The sequence below is a fragment of the Melanerpes formicivorus genome, unplaced genomic scaffold (assembly GCF_026170545.1).
Source record: "Melanerpes formicivorus ecotype bairdi unplaced genomic scaffold, bMelFor1.0.p_v2 SCAF_7, whole genome shotgun sequence".
NCBI lineage: Eukaryota > Metazoa > Chordata > Aves > Piciformes > Picidae > Melanerpes > Melanerpes formicivorus.
In genome coordinates, this window is record NW_027142359.1 from 1 (window position 1) to 23,351 (window position 23,351).

The window sequence follows — 23,351 nt, forward strand, 5'->3', positions numbered from 1 at the left end:
ACAGGTCACCCCCAAGATACTTTGATACCCTCCTGGAACCCCCAAAACCCTCCTGAGACCCCCCCAAGACCACCAAAAGAGCCTAACCTGACTGAGGGCATTGGGGGGGGGGCAAAAAGGTAGCCAGGGATTGGGGGGAGAGTCTCCCCAAAACCCCCCAAAGGCCAGCTGGGAATCCCCCAGCCCCAGCCTGGAGCCACCTCCACTTCCTGTCAACAGCCTAGGAAGGAGGAACTGAAACGGGGTGGGGGGGTGGGGAGGAGGCCCGGAGGGGGGCCCCAGGTGGGCTCAGGGAGCTGTGACAACCCCCAGGAAGCTGCCAAGAGGGGAAGGAGGGGAGGGGGGGTCCGCTGGGAGCCCCCAAAGGAGGTAGCCAATGGAGTGAGCGGGCTGTGAGGGGGCTGAATGCCAGGGGGGCTCCTGGTGGGGGGGGTCTGGGCAGTTCTAGGTGGCAGAGGGGGGGGGGGGGGCTCTGAGCAGCGCCTGCTGACCACTCTTGACCTTTGACCCCCCCCAGGCTCCCTGTGCCCTCCCCCCTCCTCCTCCTCCTCCCCTCCCCTCCCCTCCCGCCTGGCCCCGGGTGCTCTGACGGTGCTGGCCGAGACCTCCCCCCCGGGAGCCAACGGCAGCTCCGCAGCGCCCCCTGATGGCCGTCCCAGCGCGGCGCCGGGCGTCGCCTGGGCTCCTTCCGCGGCGCCCCCTTGCGGCAGCGGCTTCCTGCAGGTCTCCCCCGGCCCCACCTCGCTGGGGGGCGCCGTGGGGCAGGAGCTGACCCTGGAGTGCCTGTACCGGGCCGGGGAGGGCGGCGGTGCCAACGTCAGCTGGTACCGGCTGTGCCGCGCCGGGCAGGGCTGCGGCCGCCCCCTGCTGCCCCTGGAGGCTTCGGACGGCGCCGGCTGGAGGCTGGGGGGGGGAGGAAGGCCGCGGGACCCTCACCCTCCTCAGCCTCAGCCACGACCACTCCGGACTCTACTTCTGCCGCGTGGAGGCCGGGGGGGCCCTGGGCAGGTCCTGCGGCACCTTCGTCAGGGTCCACAGTGAGTAGGGGAGCTGGGGGGGGAGGGGCCGGGGGGGGTCTCACCCTTCCCATCCCCCTTGCCCTCCCTCCACCTCTTCCCCTTCCCTCCTTCTTCTCTCTCCTCCTCCTCCTCATCTCCTTCTCTCTCCTTCCCCTCTTTCCCCTCCCTCCCCTCCTCCTCCTCCCCTCCCTCCTTCTCCTCCTCCTTATCTCCTTCTCTTTCTCTCCTCCTCCTCATCTTCCTCCCCCTCCTCATCCTCTCCTTCTCTTCTCCTCCTTCCTCCTCCCTCTCCCTCTTTTCCATCTCCCTTTCTTCTCCCCCTCCTCCCCTTCCTCTCCCTCCCCCTCCTCACGCTCCCCCTCCCCCTCCCCAGCCCCCCGGGCCGTGCCCCTCCTCAACCTGCGGGAGCGGACCAAGGACCAGGTGCTGCGGGCGCAGGGGGCGCTGCTGCTGCTCAGCGCCGCGGGGCCGGGGCTGCTGCTGCTGCTCAGGGTGAGGGGGGGGCGCGGGGGACAGCCGGGGGGGGCTGAGGCCATCTGAGGAGAGGCTGAGGAGGTGTGACGGGGGCTGGGGGCGGTCTGAGGGGGGTTGGGGGCATCTAAAGGGGGGGTTGGGGAGATTTGAGAGGGGTTGGGGAGGTCTGAGGGGGAGTCAAGGGGGTCTGGGAGGGGCTGGGGAGGGTCTAGGGGAGGGCTGGGGAGGTCTGAGGGGGAGTGGGGGGGTCTGGGAGGGGCTGGGGGGGTCTAGGGGAGGGCTGGGGAGGTCTGAGGGGGAGTGGGGGGGGGCTGGGAGGGGCTGGGGAGGGTTGGGGAGGGCTGGGGAGGTCTGAGAGGGAATTGGGGCATCTGAGTGGGGGTTGAGGAGGTGTGGGTGGGAGCTGAGGGGGTCTGACAGGGGGTTGGGGAGGACTGAGAGGGTCTTGAGGAGGTCCAAAGGGGGTTCTTGGGGGGGGTTCTGGAGCCCCACCCCCTGCCCCTGCCCCAGCAGCGCAGGGCCAGGCAGCAGCTGCAGCCCCAGAAGGGTCCCAGTGAGGAGGAGAACCTCTACGAGGTGGGGCCTAAACCCCTCCCCCTTGCATGCCCCCTGACCCCCACAGACCCCCCATGACCCCCTCTGATCCCCTTGGACCCCCAAACCCACTTGGGTCCCCCCAGACCACCCCAGCCTCCCCCCATAGACCCCCTCTGACCCCCCTAGTCCAGCCCACAGACCCTCAGGGCCCCGCCCAAGGACCCCCCCAGCCTCCCTCCATGCAACCCCTCTGACCCCCATACACGCCCCCTGGCCCCCATAGACCACCCCTGACCCCCCAGACTCCCATGGACCCACCCTGACCCCCCCCGACTACCCCGACCCCCATCCCCCATCTCCCCATGGACACCCCCAGACCTCCACAGCCCCACCCATGGACCCCCCAGCCCCTCCTGACCCCTTCAGCCCCCTCCCCCCAGGTCCTCACTCCAGGGGGTGCCCCTGGACCTACCTCTGACCACCCCCACCCTGCAGGGGGCCCCAACTCAGGACCCCCTCTGACCCCCCAGCCCCCCTCCAGCCACCACTATGAACCCCAGCCCCCCCCCCCACACACACACACCTTGGACCCCCCCGACCCACTAGAGGTCAGGGGTCCCTTATATGGGTCTGGGGTCCCTCCCCTGACCCCCCCTGTGCCCCCCAGGGCCTCACCCTGGACACCTGCTCCATGTATGAGGACATCTCGGGGGGGGGGGCTCCAGGCCACCTACCAGGACGTGGGGACCCTCCCAGGGCCCCCCGCAGGCCCCCCCCCAGCGCCCCCAGACCCAGCTGGAGAAGCCCTGAGAAAGGGAGGTGGGAGTCGGGGGGGGGGGTCCTCAGCACCCCACCCCCACCCCCCTGCACCCCTCAGTACTTCCCGGGGGGGGGGCTGGCTGCTGCCCCCCAGCCCCCAATAAAGCTTTTGGGGAAGGGTCTCTGGGGGCTGCAGTGCGGCCGGGGGGGGGGCAGGGGACGACTCCCGGGTGGGGACCTGGGGGGAGGGGGGAGGGGGGAGGTGCTGGGGGGGGACCTGGACCGGGGACCTGGGGGGTGGATCCTTGGGGGGGGTCTTTGTGGGGGACCCCCTGGATTAGGGAGCTGGGGGGGGGAGGGGAATGCGGGAAGGGGATCCTGGAGTGGGGAGCTGGGGGGGGGGGCTCTTGGGGACCCCCTGGGGGTGGGGGGATGGGGGTGCGACCCCTGGGGACCTGCTGCAGCATCTGGGGGCCAACAGCAGCATCTGGAGACTATACTGCGGACCCCAGACCCACAGCGGGGAGGGCCGGGAGGGGGCGCCCGGGAGCTGCGCAAACGGCGCAGGGCCGGCAGCTGCGCGGCAGTGCTGCGCCAACGGCGTAAGGGCCAGGGAAAGGGCGGCGGCGCTGCGCAACGGACGTAACACCGACCGGCCCCGCCCAGTCGCCCCCAGTCCCTCCCAGTGCCTCCCAGCCCCTCCCAGTCCCCTCCCAGTGCCTCCCAGTCCCCTCCCAGTCTCTCCCAGTCTCCCCCAGTCCCTCCCAGTCCCCTCCCAGCCCCTCCCAGTCCCTCCCAGTCCCTCCCAGTCTCCCCCAATCCCCTCCCAGTCCCTCCCAGTCTCTCCCAGTCCCTCCCAGCCCCGTTCTCACTCCCCCCCTCCCTCTACCCCCAGCTCCCTTTTCCCGCCTTTTCCCCTCACGGCTCCTCCCACCCCCTGCACAGAGCCGCCCATGCCCCTCCCCCTTCCTTCTGCCCCCAACAGCCAATAAGCAGCGGGCTCCCGGGAGCCGCTGACCAATCGCGGGGCAGAGCAGGCTGCGGCGCGAGGAGGAAGTTTTGCTGGGGGGGGGAGGAGGAGGGAGGGGGAGGGGAAAGTGGGGAGCAGAGAGGGGGTCCCGGTGGGCCCTGGGGAGGGCTTGGGGGAACTGAATCCTGACTGGAGGGCACTGGGTGGCACTGGACCCTCACTGGGTGGCACTGGGTGGCACTGGAGCTTGAGTAGTTGGCACTGGGTGGCACTGGATCCTAATTGGGTGGCACTGGAGCTCGACTGGATGGCACTGAACCCTGCCTGGTTGGCACTGGGTGGCACTGGATCTTGACTGGGTGGCACTGGGTGGCACTGGATCCTAACTGGGTGAAACTGGAGCTCAACTGGGTGGCACTGGGTGGCACTGGAGCTCGACTGGGTGGCACTGGAGCTCGACTGGGTGGCACTGGGTGGCCCTGGAGCTTGAGTGGGTGGCACTGGGTGCAGTGGATCCTACCTGGGTGGCACTGGAGCTCGACTGTGTGCCACTGGATCCTAATTGGTTGGCACTGGATCCTAACTGGGTGGCACTGGATAGCACTGGTGCTTGACTGGGTGGCACTGGATCCTAACTGGGTGAAATGGAGCTCAACTGGGTGGCACTTAGTGGCACTCTAGCTCGACTGGGTGGCACTGGGTGGCACTGGATCCAAACTGGGTGGCACTGGGTGACACTGGAGCTTGACTGCGTGGCACTGGAGCTCAACTGGTTGCCAGTGGGTGGTACTGGAGCTCGACTGGGTGGCACTTGGTGGCACTGGATCCTAATTGGGTGGCACTGGAGCTCGACTGGATGGCACTGAACCCTGCCTGGTTGGCACTGGGTGACACTGGTGATCGACTGCGTGGCACTGGGTGGCACTAGATCCTAACTGGGTGGCACTGGATCTTGACTGGGTGGCACTGGGTGGCACTGGATCCTAACTGGGTGAAACTGGAGCTCAACTGGCTGGCACTTGGTGGCAGAGGGTTTGTGGGGTGGTGCCTCCACGCAGGTGACACTCAGCTGCTACAGAACTCTTTATTGCTGTCCCCAAGGTGATGTCCCCTCCAGGGTGGCCTCTGCAGGGGGAGGACAGGGACACGTTAGAGTCCAGAAGCCACAAACCCCTGGGGGTCCCCCAACGGGGTCCCAGAGTCTCCAGGAGACCCCAACTCAACCTCTTGGCTGTCCTCAAGCCAACCCAAGAGGTCCTCAACCTCCTGCCGCCCTCTCCTCACCCCCAGCCCCCCGCCCCCCTCGGGCTCACCAGTTGCAGATGTAGGCCTTCTGGGTGGTGGCCTGGGGGGGCGCTGGGGGCACGGCGGTGCCGGGGGCGGGGGTGGGAGGCGGCTCCGTGGCTGTGAACTCATCCACCCGGAAGATCCAGCGGCCGGGGACTGCCACGTTGCTGCGGCGGGCGATGGAGAGCACCTCCGGGGTGCGGGAGCCGGGGAGGTTGTAGTAGTGGAGGTCATCTCCGCTGTTGAACCCGGCCTGGGGGGGGCCAGGAGGGGGCCGGGGGGGGACAGGAGCTGGGCTCACGGCCGCTGAAGCTTTCCGCTCTGTCCCAGATTCCCTTCAGCCCACCCCGGCTCCCACCCAAGCCCCCCCGAATGCCACCCCGAGGTCCTCCCAATCCCACCCCGAGCTCCACCACCCCACCCCACCCCCCCCTTCCCCATCCCGCTCCCCCTCCCCGCACCTGCGCGGGCAGCCCCCCCAAGCCGCTGTGGGCGTTCCCCCCGTCGGCGATGCCTGTTGTCCACTGCAGGCTTCCGTAGTTGAGCATCACATAGGAGCTGACCTCGTCCGAGGCCAGCACCGCCTGGAAGGTGTTGGTCTGGGGGAGGGGGGGAGAGAGGGGAGGGGGAGGTGACCCCAGGGAATGTCCCCCAGGGGTCACCATCCCCCCTTCGCCCCCTGCCCTCCCAGCCCCTCCCCCCCCCAGCTGTGGTCACCTCAAGGGCTCCCCCTTGTGGCTCTTGACCCCCACTGGAGGTTGTGTGTATGTGTCCCCCCCCCGTCCCCTCCTGTCCTGCACCCTATCCTCCTCTTTCCCCTCTTGGCCCCCCCTGTCCTCTCCCTGTCCCTTCCTATCCCTCCCTCCCTCTCCCTCTCCCTCCCTGTTCCCCTCTCCCCCCCCATTCTGTCCCCCCCTTCCCCCCGCCCTGTCCCCACCTTGTTGGAGGCAGCTCCGAAGAAGGCGACCTGGTGCCAGGTGGCCAGGAAGGCCCAGGTGGGGCTGGGGGCAGGACCCTGGGGGGGCGCTGCGGCGGCCAGGTCCTGGCGCAGCCTGGCCAGCAGGGAGCGCTCCCTGCTCTGCCGGTAGAAGACCTTCCCCCCGAGGCGCAGGTCCACGTCCGCCCAGTAGGGGGCGACGAAGGGAATGGGCTCGGCCAGGGGGAAGGGTTTGGGGGTGTACTCCGGCACCCCCCGCCCGAAGGAGACCACTCCGTTGTTGTTCACCTGCAGGGGACGCTGCCAGGCTGGGCACCGGCCCGGGGGGGTACCCAGCCCGGGGGATACTCAGCACCCTCCATGGGTCCCCCCCCGCCCCGGTGTCCGCAGCCATCCGGTGAAGGAGGTGTCCCCTCCCGGTCCCCTCCCTGTCCTCTCCTATCCCTCCCGGTCCCCTCCCTGTCCCCTCCTATCCCTCCCGGTCCCCTCCCTGTCCTCTCCTATCCCTCCCGGTCCCCTCCCTGTCCTCTCCTATCCCTCCCGGTCCCCTCCCTGTCCCCTCCCGGTCCCCTCCCTGTCCTCTCCTATCCCTCCCTGTCCCCTCCCTGTCCCCTCCCGGTCCCCTCCCTGTCCCCTCCCGGTCCCCTCCCTGTCCTCTCCTATCCCTCCCTGTCCCCTCCCTGTCCCCTCCTATCCCTCCCTGTCCCGTCCCCTTCCCTCCCACAGTGACCCCGTGGTGGCCTCCCATGGTTCCCTCCCCCCCGGCCGTACGTAGAGGGAGGTCTGAGGTCTGCCGTAGAAGGAGAATCTGCCCTGGAGGAGCTGCTCCGGGCTCATTCCATCGTCCTCGGTCGGAGTGACCTCATCCCCGACCCCCGGCCCGAAGGGGTACAGCAGCCCTGGGAAGACCAGCATGGCACTGGGGGGGGGACTGGTGTGGGGCTGGGACCTGCCAGGACGGAAGTAGGACCTCCCAGGAACTAGGACCTCCCAGGACGGAACTAGGACCTCCCAGGAACTAGGACCTCCCAGGATGGGCTTGGAACCTCCCAGGATGGGCTTGGGACCTGCCAGGATGGGACTGAGACCTCCCAGGATGGGACTGGGACCTGCCAGGGTGGGGCTGGGACCTCCCAGGAGGGGGCTGGGACCTGCCAGGGTGGGACTGGGACCCCCCTTGTACCCTGCAGCCCCTCCCCGCTCACCCAGGTTGTCCTGGGGGGTCTCCTCTGGCCCCAGGGCTCTCAGCTCAGCTTCATGTCCCAGGAGAAGAAGGAGGAGGACTTGGTGCAGCTTCATCTCCGCAGGGCTGGAGGGAGAGGGCCTAGTGGGACCTCAGCTTCTGCTTCAACTCCAGCCTTCCCCTTCCATCTCCAACCTTCTCCAACCTTCCCCTTCCACCTCCAACCTTCCCCAAGCTTCCCCTTCCACCTCCAACCTTCTCCAACCTTCCCCTTCCACCTCCAACCTTCCCCTTCCACCTCCAACCTTCCCCTTCCACCTCCAACCTTCTCCAACCTTCCCCTTCCACCTCCAAACTTCCCCTTCCACCTCCAACCTTCCCCTTCCACCTCCAACCTTCCCCTTCCACCTCCAACCTTCCCCAACCTTCCCCTTCCACCTCCAACCTTCCCTTTCCACCTCCAACCTTCCCCTTCCACCTCCAACCTTCCCCTTCCACCTCCAACCTTCCCCTTCCACCTCCAACCTTCCCCAACCTTCCCCTTCCACCTCCAACCTTCCCCAACCTTCCCCTTCCACCTCCAACCTTCTCCAACCTTCCCCTTCCACCTCCAACCTTCTCCAACCTTCCCCTTCCACCTCCAACCTTCTCCAACCTTCCCTTTCCACCTCCAACCTTCTCCAACCTTCCCCTTCCACCTCCAACCTTCTCTAACCTTCCCCTTCCACCTCCAAACTTCCCCTTCCACCTCCAACCTTCCCCTTCCACCTCCAACCTTCCCCAACCTTCCCCTTCCACCTCCAACCTTCCCCAACCTTCCCCTTACACCTCCAACATTCCCCTTCCACCTCCAACCTTCTCCAACCTTCCCCTTCCATCTCCAACCTTCTCCAACCTTCCCCTTCCACCTCCAACCTTCCCCAACCTTCCCCTTCCACCTCCAACCTTCTCCAACCTTCCCCTTCCACCTCCAACCTTCCCCTTCCACCTCCAACCTTCCCCTTCCACCTCCAACCTTCTCCAACCTTCCCCTTCCACCTCCAACCTTCCCCTTCCACCTCCAACCTTCTCCAACCTTCCCCTTCCACCTCCAACCTTCCCCTTCCACCTCCAACCTTCCCCTTCCACCTCCAACCTTCTCCAACCTTCCCCTTCCACCTCCAACCTTCCCCTTCCACCTCCAACCTTCTCCAACCTTCCCCTTCCACCTCCAACCTTCTCCAACCTTCCCCTTCCACCTCCAACCTTCTCCAACCTTCCCTTTCCACCTCCAACCTTCTCCAACCTTCCCCTTCCACCTCCAACCTTCTCTAACCTTCCCCTTCCACCTCCAAACTTCCCCTTCCACCTCCAACCTTCCCCTTCCACCTCCAACCTTCCCCTTCCACCTCCAACCTTCCCCAACCTTCCCCTTCCACCTCCAACCTTCCCTTTCCACCTCCAACCTTCTCCAACCTTCCCCTTCCACCTCCAACCTTCCCCTTCCACCTCCAACCTTCCCCAACCTTCCCCTTCCACCTCCAACCTTCCCCTTCCACCTCCAACCTTCCCCAACCTTCCCCTTCCACCTCCAACCTTCCCCTTCCACCTCCAACCTTCCCCAACCTTCCCCTTACACCTCCAACCTTCCCCTTCCACCTCCAACCTTCTCCAACCTTCCCCTTCCACCTCCAACCTTCTCCAACCTTCCCCTTCCACCTCCAACCTTCTCCAACCTTCCCCTTCCACCTCCAACCTTCTCCAACCTTCCCTTTCCACCTCCAACCTTCTCCAACCTTCCCCTTCCACCTCCAACCTTCTCCAACCTTCCCCTTCCACCTCCAACCTTCCCCTTCCACCTCCAACCTTCTCCAACCTTCCCCTTCCACCTCCAACCTTCTCCAACCTTCCCCTTCCACCTCCAACCTTCTCCAACCTTCCCTTTCCACCTCCAACCTTCTCCAACCTTCCCCTTCCACCTCCAACCTTCTCTAACCTTCCCCTTCCACCTCCAACCTTCCCCTTCCACCTCCAACCTTCCCCTTCCACCTCCAACCTTCCCCAACCTTCCCCTTCCACCTCCAACCTTCCCTTTCCACCTCCAACCTTCTCCAACCTTCCCCTTCCACCTCCAACCTTCCCCTTCCACCTCCAACCTTCCCCTTCCACCTCCAACCTTCCCCAACCTTCCCCTTCCACCTCCAACCTTCCCCTTCCACCTCCAACCTTCCCCTTCCACCTCCAACCTTCCCCTTCCACCTCCAACCTTCCCCAACCTTCCCCTTCCACCTCCAACCTTCCCCTTCCACCTCCAACCTTCCCCAACCTTCCCCTTACACCTCCAACCTTCCCCTTCCACCTCCAACCTTCTCCAACCTTCCCCTTCCACCTCCAACCTTCTCCAACCTTCCCCTTCCACCTCCAACCTTCTCCAACCTTCCCCTTCCACCTCCAACCTTCTCCAACCTTCCCCTTCCACCTCCAACCTTCTCCAACCTTCCCTTTCCACCTCCAACCTTCTCCAACCTTCCCCTTCCACCTCCAACCTTCTCTAACCTTCCCCTTCCACCTCCAACCTTCCCCTTCCACCTCCAACCTTCCCCTTCCACCTCCAACCTTCCCCAACCTTCCCCTTCCACCTCCAACCTTCCCCTTCCACCTCCAACCTTCCCCAACATTCCCCTTCCACCTCCAACCTTCCCCTTCCACCTCCAACCTTCCCCAACCTTCCCCTTCCACCTCCAACCTTCCCTTTCTACCTCCAACCTTCCCCAACCTTCCCCTTCCACCTCCAACCTTCTCTAACCTTCCCCTTCCACCTCCAACCTTCCCCTTCCACCTCCAACCTTCCCCAACCTTCCCCTTCCACCTCCAACCTTCCCTTTCCACCTCCAACCTTCTCCAACCTTCCCCTTCCACCTCCAACCTTCCCTTTCCACCTCCAACCTTCCCTTTCCACCTCCAACCTTCTCCAACCTTCCCTTTCCACCTCCAACCTTCCCTTTCCACCTCCAACCTTCTCCAACCTTCCCTTTCCACCTCCAACTTTCTCCAACCTTCCCTTTCCACCTCCAACCTTCTCCAACCTTCCCCTTCCACCTCCAACCTTCTCTAACCTTCCCCTTCCACCTCCAACCTTCCCCTTCCACCTCCAACCTTCCCCTTCCACCTCCAACCTTCCCCAACCTTCCCCTTCCACCTCCAACCTTCCCCTTCCACCTCCAACCTTCCCCAACATTCCCCTTCCACCTCCAACCTTCCCCTTCCACCTCCAACCTTCTCCAACCTTCCCCTTCCACCTCCAACCTTCCCCTTCCACCTCCAACCTTCCCCAACCTTCCCCTTCCACCTCCAACCTTCCCCTTCCACCTCCAACCTTCCCCTTCCACCTCCAACCTTCTCCTTCCACCTCCAACCTTCTCCAACCTTCCCCTTCCACCTCCAACCTTCTCCAACCTTCCCCTTCCACCTCCAACCTTCCCCTTCCACCTCCAACCTTCCCCTTCCACCTCCAACCTTCTCCAACCTTCCCCTTCCACCTCCAACCTTCTCCAACCTTTCCTTTCCACCTCCAACCTTCTCCAACCTTCCCCTTCCACCTCCAACCTTCTCCAACCTTCCCCTTCCACCTCCAACCTTCTCCAACCTTCCCCTTCCACCTCCAACCTTCTCCAACCTTCCCCTTCCACCTCCAACCTTCTCCAACCTTCCCCTTCCACCTCCAACCTTCTCCAACCTTCCCCTTCCACCTCCAACCTTCCCCTTCCACCTCCAACCTTCTCCAACCTTCCCCTTCCACCTCCAACCTTCTCCAACCTTCCCCTTCCACCTCCAACCTTCTCCAACCTTTCCTTTCCACCTCCAACCTTCTCTAACCTTCCCCTTCCACCTCCAACCTTCCCCTTCCACCTCCAACCTTCCCCTTCCACCTCCAACCTTCTCCAACCTTCCCTTTCTACCTTCAACCTTCCCCAACCTTCCCCTTCCACCTCCAACCTTCCCCTTCCACCTCCAACCTTCCCCTTCCACCTCCAACCTTCCCCAACCTTCCCCTTCCACCTCCAACCTTCCCTTTCCACCTCCAACCTTCTCCAACCTTCCCCTTCCACCTCCAACCTTCCCCAACCTTCCCCTGCCACCTCCAACCTTCCCCTGCCACCTCCAACCTTCCTCTTCCACCTCCAACCATCTCCCCCATGTCCCCACATCTCCATGTCCCAGTATGTCCCCAGTCCATCTCAGTATCCCTCTTCACCCTAGTCCATCCCAGTGCTCCCAGTACCTCACAGCTGTTCCTCTCTCTGCAGCCACCCTGGGGCCACATTTAAGATCAGGGGGGGGAGGGGGGGGGGCGCTGGGTACAATGACAAAGGGGGGGGAGGACAGGAGGAGAGTGACCCCTCCCCCCACCAGCGCCACCCAGAGCCGCAGGCAGTTCCGTCTCGGCCCACTGGGGGGGAACTGGGAGGCACTGGGAGGGACTGGGGATGCTGTGGGTTGGCACTGGGGGGGGTACTGGGATGGACTGGGAACCCTGGGGGTCGGGGCACTGGGAGGGAAATGGAACATACTGGGAGGCACTGGGAGCTACTGAGGGGTACTAGGAGGCACTGGGGGGCACTGGCAGCTACTGGGGAGCACTGGGAGGCACTGGGGAGCACTGGCAGCTCCTGGGGAACACTGGGAGGCACTGGGGGACAGTGGCAGCTACTCAGGAGCACTGGGAGGCACTGGGGAGCACTGGCAGCTCCTGGGGAGCACTGGGGGGGAACTGTCAGCTGCTGGGGGGCACTGGGGAGCAGTGGGAGGCACTGGGCAGGCAGCGGTCAGCGATTGGGACTCCGCTGCTCCTTCCTGGGCGGCCGCCAGCTCCTCCCCGCCCGGGGCAGTTCCTGCCCTCCCTCCCCCCCTCCCGGCCGTTACCGGACACAGAGCCCCCGGGGGGTAGAGGGGGCGGGAGGGGGCACCCGGATGCCCCCCGGGCTCCAGGATGTCCCCTCCCAGTACCTCCCAGTGCCCCCCCCAAGTCCTGTCCAGTCAGCACGTTTATCCCAGTTCCGTCCCAGAGGCTCCCCGTAGCTCCCGGTGCCCCCAGCCCCCTTCCCAGGAGCTCCCAGACCCTCTCCCAGTTTTCCCCTAATCCCCTCCCAGTGCCTCCCAGTCTCTTCCAGTCCCCCCAGCTCCCCTCCCAGTGCCTCCCAGTCTCTTCCAGTCCCCCCAGCTCCACTCCCAGTGCCTCCCAGTCTCTTCCAGTCCCCCCAGCTCCCCTCCCAGTGCCTCCCAGACTCTTCCAGTCCCCCCAGCTCCCCTCCCAGTGCCTCCCAGTCTCTTCCAGTCCCCCCAGCTCCCCTCCCAGTGCCTCTCAGACTCTTCCAGTCCCCCCAGATCCCCTCCCAGTGCCTCCCAGTCTCTTCCAGTCCCCCCAGCTCCCCTCCCAGTGCCTCCCAGTCTCTTCCAGTCCCCCCAGCTCCCCTCCCAGTGCCTCCCAGTCCCTTCCAGTCCCCCCAGCTCCCCTCCCAGTGCCTCCCAGTCTCTTCCAGTCCCCCCAGCTCCCCTCCCAGTGCCTCCCAGACTCTTCCAGTCCCCCCAGCTCCCCTCCCAGTCGCTCCCAGTTGCCCTTCCCCCGCCCTCCCCCCTTTGTTGCTGCACTTTGGGGCCAAAATGCAGGTTTGGGCCAGGAACAGTTAACATGAAGCGCCTGCGGCTCGTGCTGTGGTGACGTCATCAATGACGACAACGATGACGCAATCAAGACCACGCCCGGGCCTGCCGAGCGCCGCGGGGAGAGGGAAGGCGGAGGGAAAGAGTTTTGGGTTCATTTCTACCTCTTTTGGGACGTTGCTGCCTCCTTTGGGGTCACTTCTGCCGATTTTGGGTCCTTTCCTCCCCTTTTGGCTCTTTTCCTCCCCTTTCGGGGCTCTTCCCACCCCATTTTGAGTCCTTTCTTCCCCTTTTTGAGTCCTTCCCTCCCCTTTTTAGGTCATTTCATCCCAGTTTTGGGTCCTCTCCACACCTTTCTGGGCCTATTCCTCCTCTTCTTGGCTCCTTTCCTCCCCTTTTCGGATCTCTTCCCTTTTTGAGTCCTTTCTACCCATTTTTTGATCCTTTCCACCCGTTTTTGAGTCCTATCCTCCCTTTTTTAGGTCCTTTGATCCCCTTTTTGCGTCCCCTTCAAACCTTTTTGGACCTATTCCTCCCCTTTTGGGTCCTTTCCTCCCCGTTTGAGTCCTTTCCTCCCTTTTTGAGTCCCTTCCTCCCCTTTTTGGATCATTTTTTTTTTCCTCTTTTCAATCTTTTCCTTCACTTTTTGGGTCATTTCCTACCCTTTTGGGTCCTGCCTCCCCCCCTTTTTAGGCCATTTCATTGTCTTTTTGGGGTCCCTCCACCCTATTTTGAACCTATTGCTCGACTTTTTGTGTCCTTTCCTGAAGGTTTTGGATCTTTTCCTCCCCTTTTTGAGTCCCTTCCTCCCCTTTTGAGTCCCTTCCTCCCCTTTTGGATCCCTTCCTCCCCTTTTGGATCCCTTCCTCCCCTTTTGGGTCCCTTCCTCCCCTTTTTGGATCCTTCCCACCCCATTTTGAGTCCTTTCCTCCCTTTCTGAGTCCTTTCCACTCCTTTTTTTTATCCTTTCCACCACATTTTTTTGTCCTTTCCTCTCCTTTTTATGTCTTTTCCACCACTTTTTGGCTCCCTTCCACTCTTTTTCGACCTATTCCTCCCCTTTTAGGATCCTTTCCTCCTATTTTGGATCTTGTCCTCCCCTACTTGGGTTCTTCCCTCCCTTTTTGGATCTCACCCCCCTCCCTCTACTTTATGTCCTTTCCTCCCTGTTTGAGTCCTTTTCTCCCCATTTTGGTCCTTTCATCACGTTTTTGGGACACTTCCCCCTCCTTTTGGACCAGTTCCTCCCCTTTGTGTTCCTTTCCTCCCCTTTGCATATTTTCCTCCTCATTTTGAATCTTTTCCTCCCCTATCTTGGGTCCTTTCCTCCCTACTTGGGTCCTTTCCTCTCCTTTTGGGTCCTTTCCTCCCCTTTTCGGTCCTTTCTCCCCGTTTTGGGTCCTTTCCTTCATTTTTGGGTCCCTTCCTCCCCTTTTTGAGTCCTTTCCACCCATTTTTTTGAGTCCTTCCCTCCCCTTTTTAGGTCATTTCATCCCCCTTTTGGGTCCTCTCCACCCTTTTTGGGGGTATTCCTCCACTTCTTGGCTCCTTTCCTCCCCTTTTCGGATCTCTTCCCTTTTTGAGTGCTTTCCACCCATTTTGGATCTGTTCCACCCATTTTTGAGTCCTATCCTCCCCCTTTTTAGGGCAATAATCCCCTTTTTGGGTCCCCTTCAACCCTTTTTGGACCTATCCCTCCCTTTTTGGGTCCTTTCCTCCCTTTTGGGGTCCTTTCCTCCCCTTATTGAGTCCTTTCCTACCCATTTTGGTCCTTTCATTCTGTTTCTGGAATGCCTCCCCCCTTCTTTTGGGACCAATTCCTCCCCTTTATGCTCCTTTCCTCCCGTTTGGATCTTTTCCTCCCCATTTTGTATCTTTTCCTCTCCTTTTTGGGTCCTTTTCTCCCTACTTGGGTCCTTTCCTCCCCTTTTGGGTCCTTTCCTCCCCTTTTGGGTCCCTTCCTCCCCTTTTTGAGTGCTTTCCACCCATTTTGGATCCTTTCCATCCATTTTTTAGTCCTGTCCTCCCCTTTTTAGGTCCTTTGATCCCCTTTTTGGGTCATTTCTTCCTCTTTTCAATCTTTTCCTTCACTTTTTGGGTTATTTCCTACCCTTTTGGGACCTATTCCTCCCCTTTTGGAGTCCTTTCCTCCCTTTTTGAGGCCTTTCCACTCCTTTATTTATCCTTTCCACCACTTTTTTTTTTGTCCTTTCCTCTCCTTTTTATGTCTTTTCCACCCCTTTTTGGCTCCCTTCCGTTCATTTTGGACCTATTCCTCCCCTTTTTTGGATCCTTTCCTCCTATTTTGGATCTTATCCGACCCTACTTGGGTTCTTTCCTCCCTTTTTGGATCTCCCTCCCCCCCTTGGGTCCTTTCCTCCCCCCCCCCCCCTTGGGTCCTTTCCTCCCCCCCCCCCCCTTGGGTCCTTTCCTCCCCCTTTTGGGTCCTTTCCTCCCCCTTTTGGGTCCTTTTCTCCCCCCTTTGGGTCCTTTCCTCCCTTCCTGGGTCCTTTCCTCCCCATTTTAGTCCTTTCCTCCTGTTTTTGGGACACCTCCCCCTCTTTTTGGACCAATTTCTCCCCTTTATGTTCCTTTCCTCCCCATTTTGAATCTTTTCCTCCCCTATTTTGTGTCCTTTCTCCCATATCTTGGGTCCTTTCTCCCCTATCTTGGGTTCCTTCCTCCCTCTTTTGGGTCTTTTCCTCCCCTTTTTGGATCCTTCCCACCCCATTTTGAGTCCTTCCCTCCCCTTTTTAGTTCATTTCATCCCTGTTTTGGGTCCTCTCTACGCCTTTTTGGGCCTATTCCTCCTCTTCTTGGCTCCTTTCCTCCCCTTTTCGGATCTCTTCCTTTTTTGAGTCCTTTCCACCCATTTTTGAGTCCTATCCTCCCCTTTTTAGGTCCTTTGATTCCCTTTTTGGGTCCCCTTCAACCCTTTTTGGACCAATTCCTCCCCTTTTGGGTCCTTTCCTCCCTGTTTGAGTCCTTTCCTACCCATTTTGGTCCTTTCATTCTGTTGCTGGAATGCCTCCCCCTCTTTTTGGGCCAATTCCTCCTCTTTATGCTCCTTTCCTCCCCTTTTGTATCTTTTCCTCTCCTTTTTGAGACCTTTCTTCCCCTTTTGAGTCCCTTCCTCCCCTTTTTGAGTCCTTTCCACCCATTTTGGATCCTTTCCACCCATTTTTGAGTCCTTTCCTCCCCTTCTTAGGTCCTTTGATCCCTTTTTTTGGGTCCCCTACAATCCTTTTGCGACCTATTCCTCCCCTTTTGAGTCCTTTCCTCCCTTTTTGAGTCCTTTCCTCCCTTTTTGAGTTCTTTCCTCCCATTTTGAGTCCTTTCCTCCCATTTTGAGTCCTTTCCTCCCTTTTTGAGTCCTTTCCTCCCTTTTTGAGTCCCTTCCTCCCCTTTCTGGGTCATTTTTTTCCTCTTCTCAATCTTTTCCTTCACTTTTTGGGTCATTTCCTACCCTTTTGGGTCCTGCCTCCCCCCCTTTTTAGGCCATTTCATTGTCTTTTTGGGGTCCCTCCACCCTATTTTGAACCTATTGCTCGACTTTTTGTGTCCTTTCCTGAAGGTTTTGGATCTTTTCCTCCCCTTTTTGAGTCCCTTCCTCCCCTTTGGGATCCCTTCCTCCCCTTTTGGATCCCTTCCTCCCCTTTTTCGATCCTTCCCACCCCATTTTGAGTCCTTTCCTCCCTTTCTGAGTCCTTTCCACTCCTTTTTTTATCCTTTCCACCACATTTTTTTGTCCTTTCCTCTCATTTTTATGTCTTTTCCACCACTTTTTGGCTCCCTTCCACTCTTTTTCGACCTATTCCTCCCCTTTTAGGATCCTTTCCTCCTATTTTGGATCTTGTCCTCCCCTACTTGGGTTCTTTCCTCCCTTTTTGGCTCTCACCCCCCCTCCCTCCACTTTATGTCCTTTCCTCCCTGTTTGAGTCCTTTCCTCCCCATTTTGGTCCTTTCATCCCGTTTTTGGGACACCTCCCCCTCCTTTTGGACCAGTTCCTCCCCTTTATGTTCCTTTTCTCCCCTTTGGATATTTTTCTCCCCATTTTGAATCTTTTCCTCCCCTATTTTGGGTCCTCTCCTCTCCCTTTGTGTCCTCTCCTCCCCCTTTATGTCCTCTCCTCCCCCTTTATGTCCTCTCCTCCCTATTTTGGGTCCCTTCCTCCCTATTTTGGGTCCCTTCCTCCCTATTTTGGGTCCTCTCCTCCCTATTTTGGGTCCTTTCCTCCCCTTTTGGGTCCTTTCCTCACCCTTTTTGTATCTTTTCCTCCCCCCTTTGAATCCTTTCCTCCCCCTTTGAAATCTTTCCTCCCCTTTTGTATCTTTTCCTCCCCCTTTGAGTAGTTTCCTCCTCTTTCGGGACTTCTCCCCTTTTGGGACCTTTCCTCCCCTTTTGGCTCCCTTCCTACCTATTTTGGGTCCTTTTCTTCCCCTTTTGGGACTTTTCCTCCCCTTGTTGGGTCTCTTCCTCCCGTTTTTGGCTCACTTCCTCCCTTTTTGAATCCTTTTATAGAGTCATAAAATCAATAAGGTTGGAAAAGACCTCAAAGATCATCAAGTCCAACCTGTCTCCCAACACCTCATGACTACTAAACCATGGCTCCAAGTGCCACATCCAATCCCCTCTTGAACACCTCCGGGGATGGTGACTCCACCACCTCCCTGGGCAGCACATTCCAATGGCAAATTACTCTCTCTGGGAAGAACTTTCTCCTCACCTCCAGCCTAAACCTCCCCTGGCGCAGCTTGAGACTGTGTCCTCTTGTTCTGGTGCTGCTTGCCTCAGAGAAGAGACCAACTCCCACCTGGCTACAACCTCCCTTCAGGGTGTTGGAGAGAGCAAGAAGGTCTCACTTGAGCCTTCTCTTCTCCAGGCTAAGCAACCCCAGCTCCCTCAGCCTCTCCTCACAGGGCTGTGCTCCAGACCCTTCCTCAGCTTCATTGCCCTTCTCTGGACATGTTCAAGTGTCTCAATGTCCTTCTTAAACTGAGGGGCCCAGAACTGGACACAGGACTCAAGGTGCAGCATAACCAATGCTGAGTCCAGGGGCACAATGACCTCCCTGCTGCTGGCCACACTATTCCTGATAGAGGCCAGGATGCCCTTGGCCTTCTTAGGTAGCTGGGCACACTGCAGGCTCCTGTTCAGCTGCTGTCAACCAGCACCCCCAGGTCCCTTTCTGCCTGGCTGCTCTCAGCCACTCTGACCCCAGCCTGTAGCTCTGCCTGGGGTTGCTGTGGCCAAAGTGCAGCACCTGGCACTTGGACTTGTTGAATGCCATTTTGTTGGCCTCTGCCCATCTGTCCAGCCTGGCAAGGTCCCTCTGCTGAGCTCTCCTACCCTCTAACAGCTCAACTCCTGCCCCCAGCTTGGTGTCATCTGCAAACTCACTGCCGATGGACTCAATCCCCTCCTCCAGATCATCAATAAAGATATTGAACAGGATGGGGCCCAGCACTGATCCCTGGGGCACACCACTGGTGCCTGGCTGCCAGCTGGCTGTGGCACCATTCACCACCACTCTCTGGGCTCAGCCTCCAGCCAGTTCCTAACCCAGCTCAGAGTGCTGCTGTCCAAGCCATGGGCTGACAGCTTGGCCAGCAGTTTGCTGTGGGGGATGATGTCAAAGGCCTTGCTGCAGTCCAGGCAGACCACATCCACAGCCTGCCCCACATCCACCAGGCAGTCACCTGGGCATGGAAGGAGATCAGGTTGGTCAGGCAGGACCTGCCCTTCCTAAACCCATGCTGGCTGGGCCTGATCCCTTGGCCATCCTGTAAGTGCTGTGTGATTGCCCCCAGGATAATCTGCTCCATCATTTTTCTTTGCCCTGAGCTCAGGCTGCCAGGCCTGGAGTTTCCAGGTTCCTCCATCCAACCCTTCTTGTGGATGGGGACCACATTGGCCAGTTTCCAGTCATCTGGGACCTCCCCAGGGAGCCAGGACTGGTGGTAAACGATGGAGAGCAGCTTGGAGCTCATCTGCCAGCTCTCTCAGCACCCTAGGATGGAGCCCATCCGCTCCCACAGACTTGTGGGTTTCCAAGTGGCTCAGCAAGTCGCTAACTACTTCCTCATGGATTTCAGGGGAACTACACTGCTCCCTGACGCCAGCTGGCAGCTCAGGAGGCCGCTTGTCCTGAAACCCTCCTGCCTTACTGCTGAAAATGGAGGCAAGGAAGCTATTTAGAACCTCAGCCTCTTCCTCATCTTTAGTCACAGTGTTCCCCTCCAGTCCCAATAAGGAGTGGAGGTTCTTCTTGCCTTCTTTTGAGCATTAGTATATGTATCAAAATGCTTTTTATTGTCCTTCACAGCAGTGTTCAGCTTGAGTTCTAACTGGGCTTTTGCCCCTCTCATTTTCCTCCTACATGTTCTTACAACATCCTTAAACATATCACAGGTTGCCTCCCCCTCCTACCAAAGGTGATACAGCCTCTTTTTTTCCCTTAATCCCTTCAGAAGCTGCTTGCCCATCCAGGCCCAGAGCCTTGCCCTCGGCTCATCTTCCGGCACGTGGGCACAGCCTGTTCCTGTGCCTTCAGGAGCTGCTGTTTGAAGTAGGTCCAACCCTCCTGGGCCCCTTGGTTCTTGAGGGCTGCTGCCCAGGGGACTCTCCAAATTAGTTGCTTGAACAAGCTGCAGTCTGCCCTCTGGCAGTCCAAAGTGAGGCCTCTGTTACTGCTCCTCCTCATTTCCCTGCATATTGAAAACTCCACTAGCTCACGGTGGCTGCACCCTAGGCAGCCTCCTACCATCACACCTCCCACCAGCCCTTCTCTGTTTGACACCAGCAGAGCCTGACCCCTGGGAGGCTCACTTTTTCAATCCTTTCCTCCCTTGTTGAGTCCTTTCCTCCCTTTTTGGGTCCTTCCCTCCCTTGTTGGGTCCTTTCCTCCCTTGTTGGGTCCTTTCCTCCCTTGTTGAGTCCTTTCCTCCCTTGTTGGGTCCTTTCCTCCCTTGTTGAGTCCTTTCCTCCCTTGTTGGGTCCTTTCCTCCTTTGTTGGGTCCTTTCCTCCTTTGTTGGGTCCTTTCCTCCCTTGTTGAGTCCTTTCCTCCCTTGTTGGGTCCTTTCCTCCTTTGTTGGGTCCTTTCCTCCTTTGTTGGGTCCTTTCCTCCTTTGTTGGGTCCTTTCCTCCCTTGTTGGGTCCTTTCCTCCTTTGTTGGGTCCTTTCCTCCTTTGTTGGGTCCTTTCCTCCCTTGTTGAGTCCTTTCCTCCCTTGTTGGGTCCTTTCCTCCTTTGTTGGGTCCTTTCCTCCTTTGTTGGGTCCTTTCCTCCCTTGTTGAGTCCTTTCCTCCCTTGTTGGGTCCTTTCCTCCTTTGTTGGGTCCTTTCCTCCTTTGTTGGGTCCTTTCCTCCCTTGTTGGGTCCTTTCCTCCTTCTTGAGTCCTTTCCTCCCTTGTTGGGTCCTTTCCTCCCTTTTTGGGTCCTTTCCTCCTTTTTGGGTCCTTTCCTCCCTTGTTGGGTCCTTTCCTCCTTTTTGGGTCCTTTCCTCCCTTGTTGGGTCCTTTCCTCCCTTTTTGGGTCCTTTCCTCCCCCTTTGAGTCCTTTCCTCCCCCTTTGAGTCCTTTCTTCCCTTTTTGGGCTCAACCTGGCTTAAGCCTCAACTGGGACAGGCCTCAAGTAGCAGCGGGATCTGAACCAGGACAAGCTCAAGCTGTGCCAGGGCTCAGCACCAAACAGGCCCAAAGTGGGGGAGGTCTAACCTGGGCCCAGACTCACCCAGGGACATCCAAATTCCCCATGAACCCCTCCCAGGGATCCCCAAATCCCTCCTGGGGTCCCCTAAACCCACTCCAGGGACCACATCCCCCACCCAGGGTCCTCTAAATCCACTCTGGGATCCCCACATCGCTCCAGGGACCCCTAAATCCCTCATTGGGTCCCCTAAACTCGTTCCAGGAACCCCAGCCCCTCCCACCATGGACCCCTAAATCCACTCCAGGGACCCCATCCTTCCACCCAGGGGACCCCAAAACCACTCCAGGGACTCCACCCCACGTCCAGGGACCCCCAAATGCTATCTGGGGACCCGAATCCCACCCCAGGGACCATTTGTGTGCTGGGGAGGTCCACAGATGTTGGGGAGTTCTCCAAATATCCGGGGGGAGTTCCCAGCTCCCCCCACCTAGGGCTTTCCAGACCGTGGTGCCCCAGTGCCACCTGTTCATTTGCTCAGTAATTAACTGGGAGGGACTGGGAGATACTGGGAGGGGAGCTGCCTGGACTGGGGGAAGTGGGGGAGGGCACTGGGAGGGGGTTGGGGTCACTGGGATGTACTGGGAGGAACTGGGAAGGGGTCTGGGGGAACTGGGAGTCAATGGTGAGCACTGGGAAGGGATCTGGCATGGACTGGGAGTTACTGGGAGTTACTGGTGCCCCCTCCCTGCCACCTCCTCCCCACTGCCCCCCCCATCCATTGTTCTGGAGAACAAAGGGCCCCAGCCCTGTCCAGCCTCAATTATCCTGGGCAGGGGAGCGAAGGGACCTGGTTGGCCCCAAACTGGGGCCAGCTGGGTACTGGGAGGGGCAGGGGGAGAACAGCATGGGGGAAGGGATGGTCAGGGAGAAAGGGGGGGATGGATGGAGGGGGATGGATGGAGAAGGTTGGTTGGAGAAGGTTGGTTGGAGAAGGTTGGAGGTGGTTGGAAAAGGTAGGAGGTGGAAGGAGAAGGCTGGAGGTGGAAGGAGAAGGTTGGAGGTGGTTGGATGGAGATGGAGACCTCCCCAGGTAGCCACTTGGATGGAGACACCAGGATGGACCGGACCGGACCGGACCCCACCTCCCCTCCCCTCCCCTCCCCTCCCCTCCCTTCTCCCCTGGGGGCTGTCCTGCTGGCGCCAGCCTGGCCCCGGGGTGGGGGTCCCAGCCCAGATCTTATCTCAGGTCTGAGGCTGCAGCCCTGCCGCCAAGACCAATCAGGAGGCGCTGCCGAGGGGGCGGAGCCGCCACCTCTGGGGGCGTGGCACCTCCTGGGCACCTTCAAAACCCTGCAGCTGCTGCAGCTGCCAGGAGCCTGGAGGTGAGTCCTGCCCAGCTGGGGCTTCATCCAGATGTGGGGCTGGGGGAGGTCCTGCCCAGCTGGGGCTTCATCCAGATGTGAGGCTGGGGGAGGTCCTGCCCAGCTGGGGCTTCATCCAGATGTGGGGCTGGGGGAGGTCCTGCCCAGCTGGGGCTTCATCCAGATGTGGGGCTGGGGGAGGTCCTGCACAGCTGGGGTTTCATCCAGATGTGGGGCTGGGGGAGGTCCTGCCCAGCTGGGGCTTCATCCAGATGTGGGGCTGGGGAGGTCTCGGAGGTCTGGGTCCACCACCCAGATGTGGAGCCTCTGGGGCCTGGGGGGAGGTCCTGCACATCTGGATGCCACCAGGCTCTGCCTCAACCTCTCCTCCCCACCGCCAGCAGATGAGGCCACCCCAGATGTTGCTCCTCCTGCTCTGCCTGGTCCTGCGCTCAGGTGAGGCCCAGCTGCAGCCCCCCCAGGCCCAGCCCTGCACCCCCAGGGGCTCCAGATCCAGCCAGCTCCACCTTCTCCCCACCCAGCTCCACTTTCTCCCTGCTCTCTCCCACCTCTGCTCCAACCCCAAACTTGTCCTTTCCCACCCCATATTCCAAACATCTCCTCCACCTCCTCCCCTCCACCTCCTCCCCTCCACCTCCTCCCCTCCACCTCCTCCCCTCCACCTCCTCCCCTCCACTTCCTCCCCTTCACCTCCTCCCCTCCATCTCCACCTCCTCTCCTCTTTTCTTCTCCATCTCCACCTCATCTCCTCTTTTCCTCCTCCATTTCCCCTCCTCCATCTCCACCTCCTCCCCTCCACCTCCTCCCCTCCACCTCCTCCCCTCCACCTCCTCCCCTCCACCTTCTCTCCTCCATCTCTCCTCCTCTACTTCCCCTCCTCCATCTCCACCCCTCTCCTCTTCTCCTCCCCTCCACCTCCTCTCCTCCATCTCCACCTCCTCTCCTCCATCTCCACCTCCTCTCCTCCATCTCTCCACCTCCTCTCCTCCATCTCTCCACCTCCTCTCCTCCACCTCCACCTCCTCTCCTCCACCTCCACCTCCTCTCCTCCACCTCCTCTCCTCCACTTCCCCTCCTCCATCTCCGCCTCCTCTCCTCCACTTCCACTCCTCCATTTCCACCTGTCCTCCTCCACTTCTCCTCCTTCTCCACCTCCTCTCCCGCTCCATCTCCACCTCCTCTCCTCCATCTCCACCCCCAAAATTGTCCTTTCTCACCCCAAAGTCCCTCAGAAATCATCCCCAGGAGGCTCTCAACCCCTCCCCAAGCCCCTGGAGAATATCCACTCATGAACATGGTAGACCCAAGGGTAGGAAGCTCTGGTTTGAGTAGGAGGACCCCAAGCTCTGCTTGGCCAACCAAAGACCTTCTCCTACCCTTTGGTGGCCTCCCTGCTGTCCAGGGTTGGGTTGCTCCTCATCCAAGCGTCTCCTTTCCTCCTCCAGGAGCAGATCCTCCAGCCCTCAGCAGAGCCAGGTTCTGTCTTGGGGTGAGATGTGGACCAGGGAGAACC

The 23,351-nt window shown here is 60.1% G+C and overlaps 2 protein-coding genes across 2 annotated transcripts; one reads left to right on the forward strand and one right to left on the reverse strand.

Moving 5' to 3' along the window:
• Positions 1 to 517: 517 nt before the first annotated feature.
• Positions 518 to 2,971, forward strand: CD79A (CD79a molecule; the record flags this gene model as incomplete). Its single annotated transcript, XM_068140532.1, is given in 6 exon segments — positions 518 to 723; positions 776 to 1,037; positions 1,393 to 1,511; positions 2,007 to 2,069; positions 2,698 to 2,739; positions 2,741 to 2,971. Coding segments are annotated over 6 exon segments (905 nt in total), but the record flags the coding sequence as incomplete, so codon positions are not given.
• Positions 2,972 to 4,788: 1,817 nt separating this feature from the next.
• LOC137442152 (sushi, nidogen and EGF-like domain-containing protein 1) lies at positions 4,789 to 13,063 on the reverse strand. Its single transcript, XM_068140489.1, has 7 exons — positions 12,971 to 13,063; positions 7,189 to 7,292; positions 6,755 to 6,882; positions 5,984 to 6,271; positions 5,508 to 5,645; positions 5,073 to 5,299; positions 4,789 to 4,884 (listed from the first exon to the last, which is right to left on the reverse strand). Coding segments are annotated over exons 2-7 (876 nt in total). The 5' UTR covers positions 7,283 to 7,292; positions 12,971 to 13,063; the 3' UTR covers positions 4,789 to 4,883.
• Positions 13,064 to 23,351: the final 10,288 nt, after the last annotated feature.